The 8,864-nt window shown below is 42.8% G+C and overlaps 1 protein-coding gene across 1 annotated transcript; it reads left to right on the top strand.

Moving 5' to 3' along the window:
- The first annotated feature begins 459 nt into the window (after positions 1-459).
- LOC132095631 (uncharacterized) lies at positions 460-2,702 on the top strand. Its single transcript, XM_059500770.1, has one exon. It carries the CDS (start codon positions 460-462, stop codon positions 2,545-2,547), a length of 2,088 nt encoding a protein of 695 aa, XP_059356753.1. The 3' UTR covers positions 2,548-2,702.
- The last annotated feature ends 6,162 nt before the right edge of the window (positions 2,703-8,864 follow it).

The raw sequence follows: 8,864 nt of genomic DNA on the forward strand, positions 1-8,864 counted from the left end.
GCCATCCAAACTCTGAAAAGCACCAAAGAAATGCTTGCCGACTCTAACATTCGCTTGCACAAAATAGCCTCCAATAGCCCAGATGTAATGGAAGCGTTTCCATCTGAAGAACGTGCAAAGGAACTGAAAAACCTTGACCTTGGTGCAGAACCCCTGCCCTTACAGAGAACTTTAGGACTGAACTGGGATTTGCAAAATGACTGTTTCACCTTCCTCGTGTCAAGAGAAGACAAGCCATTCACAAGAAGGGGCATTCTTTCTGCTGTTAACAGCTTGTATGATCCCCTTGGGTTTGCGGCCCCCATCATCATGCAAGGCAAGGCTCTCATCAGAGAATTGTGCTCAGAGAACTGTGAATGGGACACTCCACTGCCAGCAGAAAAAGAGGCACAATGAAAATCTTGGAAAAACTCGCTTGTTGACCTTGAGAAACTACAAATCCCCAGACAGTATGTGAACATGTCACTGCAATCTACCTGTCAAAGAGAGCTGTGTGTCTTTGCAGACGCTTCTACATCAGCCATATCAGCAGTTGCGTACCTTCGAGCCATAGACACCGAAGGTCACGTCCACGTAGGCTTCTGCATGGGCAAGTCCAAATTAGCTCCTAGACAAGTCCACACAGTACCTCGCTTGGAGCTATGTGCTTCAGTTCTGGCGGTGGAGCTGGCAGACATGCTATTAAATGAACTTGACATCAAAATTCACAAAGTGAAATACTACACTGACAGCCGAGTAGTCTTAGGCTACATCAACAACACCAGCCGAAGGTTCTATGTCTACGTGGCCAACCGTGTTGCTCGCATCAGAAAGTCATCTGAACCCAGTCAGTGGCACTTTGTGAGCACGGAAAGCAATCCTGCCGATCATGGAACACGGCATGTGCCAGCTTCACTACTAAGTTCTACCAATTGGTTTACAGGTCCTGACTTCTTGAGGAAAAGTGATGGAGAGTGTCCTGTGCAACCAAACAGCTTTCAACTTGTTGAACCTGCCACAGACACTGAAGTCCGCCCACAAGTCTCAACATTTGCAACTACGACTGTGACAAAATCGCTCGGCTCACACAGGTTTGAACGCTTCTCCAGTTGGAAACGTCTTACACAAGCTATTGCCAAACTCATTGAAAAGGTCAGATCTATCTCAAAAGCTCCTGAGTCAAATGAATCAAAGATGGACGCTTTAACACAAGCAAAGTTAGTTATTTTTCGAACTGTTCAAGGTGAGATATTTGAAAAGGAAATACAAACTTTGAACAAAGGAGAGGACATACTAAAACACAGTCCACTGAAGAATCTTAATGTGTTTTTGGACAAAGAAGGACTGGTGCGAGTAGGAGGACGTGTGACTTCTGCAGAAATAACTCAAGAACAAAGCCAGCCCATTGTGATTCCAAAGAAGCATCACATTGCTGCTTTGCTGGTTCAGTTCTACCACGAGCAGGTTGTGCACCAAGGTAGACACATCACAGAAGGAGCCATCAGGTCTGCTGGACTGTGGATCCTTGGAGGAAAAAGGTTGGTGACAAATCTTCTCAACAAATGCACAACCTGCCGCAGGTTAAGAGGAAATGTACTACAACAAAAGATGGCAGACATTCCAGCTGATCGTCTCATCCAAACTCCTCCTTTCACACATGTCGGAGTGGACGTGTTTGGACCGTGGAACATCTGCATTCACCGGACAAGAGGTGGAGTGTTAGAGAACAAACGCTGGGCAGTAATGTTTACCTGTTTAGTCACACGAGCAGTTCACATCGAGGTAGTTGAGTCCCTCTCAACTTCAAGTTTCATAAATGCTCTCAGAAGGTTCCTGGCCATAAGAGGCCCCACAAAGCTCTTTCGATCAGATTGTGTAACGAACTTCGTTGGAGCATGCAAAGAGCTTCAGATAAGTTCAGAAGATCCAGAGCTTCAATCCTACCTTAAAAATGAGGCATGCACTTGGAAATTCAACCCACCTCACTCCTCTCACATGGGAGGGGTGTGGGAAAGAATGATCGGAGTGGCCCGACGTATTTTGGACGCTATGATGCTGAAAGTTCACTCTCCAAATCTGACTCATGAGGTTCTTGTGACGCTCATGGCAGAGGTAACAGCCATAATGAATGGTCGTCCATTAGTACCTGTGTCATCCGATCCTCAACAACCCGACTTGCTGACACCAAGTGCCCTTCTCACTCAGAAAATCTGTCCCGTCTCTGTTCCTCCTGGAGACTTTGATCCTAAGGACTTGTACCGTAAGCAATGGAAAAAGGTGCAAAGTCTTGCCAACTCATTCTGGAAACGATGGCGAGAAGAGTATCTTGCAACGCTTCAACCAAGAAGAAAATGGCAAGCAGATCAACCAAACTTAGACATTGGTGACGTCGTTCTCCTAAAGAACACTCAGGTCAAAAGAAACGAATGGCCTACTGGACTTATTGTGGACACTTATCCTGGCCGAGATAAGAGAGTACGTAAAGTAGATGTACGAATAATTAAAGAAGGTACTGCTAAGGTGTACACAAGACCTATTTCAGAAATTGTGTTATTAGTTAAAGGTTAAGAGTGTTATAGCAGTATACCAGGCGGGGAGTGTACTGCCCCCTTGTGGGAAGAGTTATTTGTGTTTTGAGTTTCTTGCGTTTTGTCCATGCAGAGCGTCCGTAGTTCAGTGATTCTCCAAACAGTTCCTCAGCAAGTCGAATTCCAGAGTGTTAAAGTCTGTAAATTATTATTTTGGTCCCTAAAAAAGATCTGTCTGTAAGTATTTGTTTGATAGTGATCTTAGCTTCCTTTAGATACCAAATTTAGTAATTTTAACATGTTTTCATTTCGTAATTTGTAAGGAAATATGTTGCGCTAGTATTGTTAGCTTCCCTATGGCATTTTCCATGTATATTGGCATTGTGCTAGTCGCTTGCTAATGCGATCGTTTTTTTGGGGTTTTTAGTTTATTCTAAGCTATTTATTTTATATTTGCATTGTATATTCACCCTATTGAGATTATAATATGCATTTTCTTGGTTTCTGTATGTTACAGTTTTACAGTACTTCCAGTAAAACACACCAACAGAGCAAGACGCTTCCTGGTTCTTTATTGGATATTGTAAAGGCAGAATAACAATTATTTACATATTAAAGATCCCTGGAAAGGGTTTTCATGTTCCAACAGTTGTAGTACATTGCTAGATACAAGACTGACTTACTACGGATGGGCGTTTTCCACAAATATCACATTCGCATATTTGAGCTCACAAAAAAAGAATATTCGAATATTCGTTTATTTAAATTAAGTTTAATGAGTCAGCTGTTATTTTTCAGCAACATTTGTTTTCGTCATTTTGAACAAGCTTACACACAATAAGCTTGAACATTACACATCGTGTTTTGTAGCTGAAAACCTTTAACAATGCGTGCAAACAAATAAAAGTACAGATTAAAAGCAAAAAAATATATAATAATAATAAGTGAACAAAGAAAAAACGTAAAGCAGCCTGCAGCAATTAGGCTATTATACACTTAACTTTTAAACTGTCAGCAAATCTTTTTTGCTTTTTTTCTATTGTTTTACATGTTCTTGTTAAGAAATACGGGCATGTAAACATGATCGGGGGGAAGTCGGCTCCTTAGTCTGTTAACAATAAGGCCGGCCGCGGAGAAAACGCGCTCTGACGGCAAAGACGTTGTCGGGACTCACAAATAACGGTGTGCTAAGCGAATAAGTTTTGTGAAGCGCTTCGTGTTTTCGTTTCACCACTGAATGGGATCCTCATCTGGTGGAATACATGGCTCCAGCAAGAACTGTTCCCACTCGTCTCGGCTGGACTCTCTGTAATCATCGCTGAAGAACTGGCTCAGCCTTTTCCAACGAGTGGGCATTGCATCTTCTTCATCGTTGTTGGCCGCGGCTGCATCCGCACCACTCGCATCAAGGAAAATGTTCTGATAATGTTCAAAAAAAGTTTTTTTTACTTACTTCTCTCATGTTTTCATCGAGAAACCTGAGATGTTTGTGCCGAGGGTCTAGGGCAGACGCGAGAAGAGGAGTTTTCACTGAATTCTCCAAGTTAGCGGTGTTTATTCGTTGCTTGAGAGATGCCGCAACAATGTTCTTGAATTGGGTCACTTTCTGTGATTCTCCACGGCATATTTGAAGTAAAAGACTGCAGTTCTTAGGGGGCGTTCACATATCGCGTCTTTTGCATGCTTAAGTTAGTTATTTCCAAGGTAGGACGCGCTCAAAATGGAAGCGACGCGGTCGCGATGCGCTCGCGGTGCGGCGCGCCCATTTTTTCCAGGCTCGTCCGCACTGGACCGAGTTAAAAACATCTCAACTTTCAGAATGCCACAAGCGCACCGCAGGTCATGTGACAAGAACTAAACATTCAGCTTCATCCTTTCCCGTAAACGTTGAAAGCTCAGCCAAGATGAAGGAACTGCTGATCATAGCTGTATATGGATTGCCATTTTGAAATAAATTTAGTAGCAGAGCTACTGAAAGCGATTTTTTTTGTGCTGCAAATCCATTTATCCTTTGCTGAAATTTCCGCGTCTTCATGGAGAGAGCGCGTCATTGTTGCTTAGCCTCAGGAGCGCTTCTGCCCGAGCGCTTTGGAAAAAAAGAGAAAGCGGCACGCATAGCCTATCCCACGCGTGTGAATGGCCCCTTATTCATTCATTCATTATTTTTAAATAAATTAAATAAATTATTTTATATATATAACATGCACTTTTTCTTGTTCCGTAACTTGCGTTCATATCCTCATCTGTCTGTATATAGTTTGCATCATCAGTAAGATGTGAGTTTTGTCTTTTAATCGCTGTCACTGTTAGTGCGCTGAGCCACCTAATGTGTTTTCTTTTCTTTAACAGATTTCTGAGGGAAACCGCGTGAAACCTTGAGCGTTCGTTCATATTTTACATCTGCTTAACTGTCTATATAGTTTGCATAATCATCAATAAATGTATTCTGAGATCTGAGGTCTTATATCGCAGTATTAGCTGATTGAGAAGCGTTACTCGTCATTGGGGAATCCTGGAGCGTGACGTGAGGGGATCCCCAGTATTACAGCACAGTGACGCAAAAGCCATGACACAAAGTTACAGAAACTAAACAACCGAAAGCAATATGTGTCTTCCTTAGATGTAAAGTTAGTTCTGTAATTCAAGCGTTGGGTAAAACACCATTATAATCTCCTTTGAATACTGCTTACTTGGTAACAGCAAAGAGGTTGAAATAAACATACACACAATCAGCTTTTCCACATGCCCCGATAATCAAAACTTCTGCTTAGCGCTTGCTTAATTTCTGCAGATCAGTTTTTGTAACTGTATTACTTAATCCACCTGTTGCTTTGGCCTTATTTAACAGCCGCTTGCACCACCTGCTGGTGAGCGACTGACAGCAGTTGGAGATCATGTCTCTGTGCTCTACTGCTATTCCTGCAGCTCCCGGATGTGAAAGGGCGAATTATCTGCCGAATTTTAACCACTGAATTTGTGAAAGCGAATTTGGAAAGTGAAATAAAATGGACCGAAATTTGCCTGTCGAATATTATACATCGTATTTTTTAACCGATTTAATATTTTGGAAGTGAATTCTGGAACGTGAATATGAATTATTGATTTTTTTAATTATGAAAAAGTGTGTGAAATATTTTTAATTGAAATATTCACAGCTTAAACGAACAACTATATTAAATTTCAGGACCTAAAGATGCAAGCCCTGGAAATACAAGGCATTAAAATGCAAGTACTGTTAATTCAATGCATTATTTTTTCAGATAGTGCTATTCAGCATGCTTTATTGTTTCAAAGACATAAGCCATTATTTTACTTCCATAGTGAAACGTACACAGTTCAGCTATGAATTATTGAACTATTATAGATTAAATAAAACACACAAAAAAAACATCAAAAATACCCCCCCCCCCCCCCCAAAAAAAAACAAACAAACAAACAAATATATATATATATATATATATATATTAATACAATTTTTAAACCTTTATACATAAATAAATAAATACAAAATTCAAAGCTTCAAACTCCATTAATCTAAATGCTTAAACAATTCTCTATATATTCTTGACTGCATTATCCCATAACCTAAAATAAAACCTAAAACCCATAACCTCTTTATGAATGTTTAAATCAACAAATGGTATTGGAAACAACCAGGAAGGTATCGCTGGAGTCGCCACTGATGGAGACTGAATACTGCCATACTCATTATATTGTGTTTTCCCTCCACATGTGTTCCATGTCCCTGTTAATTAATAATTCTATGCACCTGTTTTTCCCCAATTATCCTCTCTTTATAAGTCCTCGTCCTTTCAATATGTGTTTTTCGGTTCATGGATGTCCCATGTGCTCTGTGTTTCCCATTTGGATTATTAAAGACTCATTTTGTAAATTCTTTGTTTGTGACTCCTTGTATAGTGTGACTGAAGAACAAACCTAAACAGTTACGTCTGTTTGTATCCTCCGTTGTGTTTCTTTTTTTCCCCACGTTTTCCTTACCGTTCTGTTCCATGTATCTCCTCCTTCACCTGGAATACCACCTCCTCCTGCAGGGGCAGGGGTAGAAATCGCTTGGCCCTAGTCCTTTTAGTTTGTGTTTGTCGGTTCTTGGATGTCTTCCATGTGCTCTGTTTCCAATTTGGATTATTAAAGACCCATTTGATGAATTCCTCGTTCCTGGCTCCTTGACTCCTTGTATAGTGACAAACACAACTAATAAAAATATATTTTAAATATCTCATACTAGACTGTTCTGGGTACTGGCAAGCTTCATCAACTACCCGAGGATGGTCCCCAATCGAATTTCGCCACCTTTGTGGACTGGACACTTGCGAGAAATTGATCTCCATTCCCTGCTGGTTCCCAGGAGTTAATTGCCAGCACCACTCCCAATCCGGAGCCCAGCCAACCATCCCAACAGAGCCCACCATGAGGGAGAAGGCCATGGAGAGGAGCTCTGCCCACTGCATTGCGGCTGAGGGTGAGTTGAGTATGGAGCGGTGTTGGTGCCAAAACCAGGAGGGGCATCTAACAGACTGGCAATCTGAACTGGAGATTCAGCTGCCACCTCTCCTCTCTCTGTCATCTCTGCTGGTACCGTCCAGCCCTCCTTTGTCCTTCGTTCCCTCATCCAGGCCTGAGGGGCTTCTGGTCCTTCAATGCTCGTTCCTCAAAAGTGCACTCCAGTGCCTGCTCCTCAAAAGCCCGCCCTCCCAACTGCTTCAGTCTCCTCCACCGCTGTCATCTGGCAACCCCTCTGTTTGCTCTCAGCCCACCATCATTGCAGTGCGAGCCTCGCGGGACTGCCATCCTCCAGTGTCACTCTGGTTGGAGCCTCCCATGATTCTGCCTCCAGCCTATGAGGCCCGGTCTCCACCTCGGCCTGTAGGCCCAGTGGCTCCCCCTCGGTTCCTAGCTCCCTCGTCTCCACCATCAACCATCAATCCATCAGCTCCACCAGCCTCTATTATAGTCTTTTTTTTAATTACATAACCCCCCCCCCCCCCCCCCCCCAAAAAAAAAAGATATTTTACATTTTTAAAACTTTTATACATTTATAAAAAAAATTGTCTTTTTTAAATGCTTAAACACTTCTCCATATATTCTTGACTGTATTCCCATAACCTAAAAGTGTCTTTAGAGATATACTATTAATTCCCATCCGTTCCAGTTCTTTGCCTCAGCCCGTAGGCCCAGTGGCTCCACCTCAGCTCCTAGCTCCCTCGTCTCCACCGTCAACCATCAATCTGTCAGCTCCTTCAGGCTCCCTCATCCCTCCAGCTCCGCCTTGGTTGGGTGTCAACCTGCCATTGCCTCTGGACTCCTTTCCTCTGGCTGCACCTCGTAACTCCATTGGGCTCCTTCCTCCCACCAGCTCCACTTTGGTCCTCTGTCGCTCCAGCCTTGCCGCGGATCTCCAGATCTCTGCCTTAGTCGCCAGAGCCCCCCTGGCTCATTGACTTTCCGTCTATGCCTCTGGCTCCTCCACCTGCTCCGCCATTGTTGGTCACCCCCCTGTAGTCGGTGCCCATTCCTCCTCCATGGCTCCTCCCTCTGTCGTCTCCACCGTGGCTCAACAACATGGCTGTGGCCTGTGTCCAGATGAACTCCTCCTCCTGCTCTTCCTCTCTCCTCCCTGGCTCCTCCCTCCATCGACTCCTCCCTGGCCCCCTCCCGGATATCTGTCCTCCTCCTGAGCCTCCTCTTTAGTTCCCACCTACTCCCCTCCCCATGTTCCTATGGTGTGAGGAGTAATGTCATGCCCCTGGACTCATTATATTGTGTTTTCCCTCCACATGTGTTCCATGTCCAAATTACCCTGTCTTTATAAGCCCTAGTCCTTTCAGTTTGTGTTTGTCGGTTCTTGGATGTCTTCCATGTGCTCTGTTTCTTATTTGGTTATTGAAGACTCATTTCGTGAATTCCTCGTCTCCTCATTCATGGCCTCTTGACTCCTCATATAGTGTGACAAACACAACTAATAAAAATATATTTTAAATGTCTCACATGAGACAAGGCCTCTAAACTAATAATGCTTCTGCTAAAATGTTCAGGTCAAAACTGTAATATTCTGTTTTCATACTTACTGACAATACCCAGGTTAAATAAACATGTGAAACTAGAGGCAGAGGTGTAAAATACTGTTGATTTTATTGTTTACTTTGATTTTCTTACAGTTCAGAGTAACAGCAGCAGGTAAATAAAGGAACAATGTTAATAAACTGTGCTGATGAAAAACAGAGAAAATATTAAAGGCAAGTGTCCAAAATTGAACCTGAAACCTTTAATGTGAAAAACCTGGGAACTATTGCAATTCTGCGAAATGAGTTGCTTTTTAAACAAAACATAATACATTCA

The sequence above is a fragment of the Carassius carassius genome, chromosome 19, assembly GCF_963082965.1.
Source record: "Carassius carassius chromosome 19, fCarCar2.1, whole genome shotgun sequence".
In the NCBI taxonomy this organism is placed as follows: Eukaryota; Metazoa; Chordata; class Actinopteri; order Cypriniformes; family Cyprinidae; genus Carassius; species Carassius carassius.

What these genes read in the sequence shown, in the direction of transcription:
- LOC132095631 (XM_059500770.1), top strand. Translation starts at nt 460, where the DNA reads ATGTCACTGCAATCTACCTGTCAAAGAGAGCTGTGTGTCTTTGCAGAC.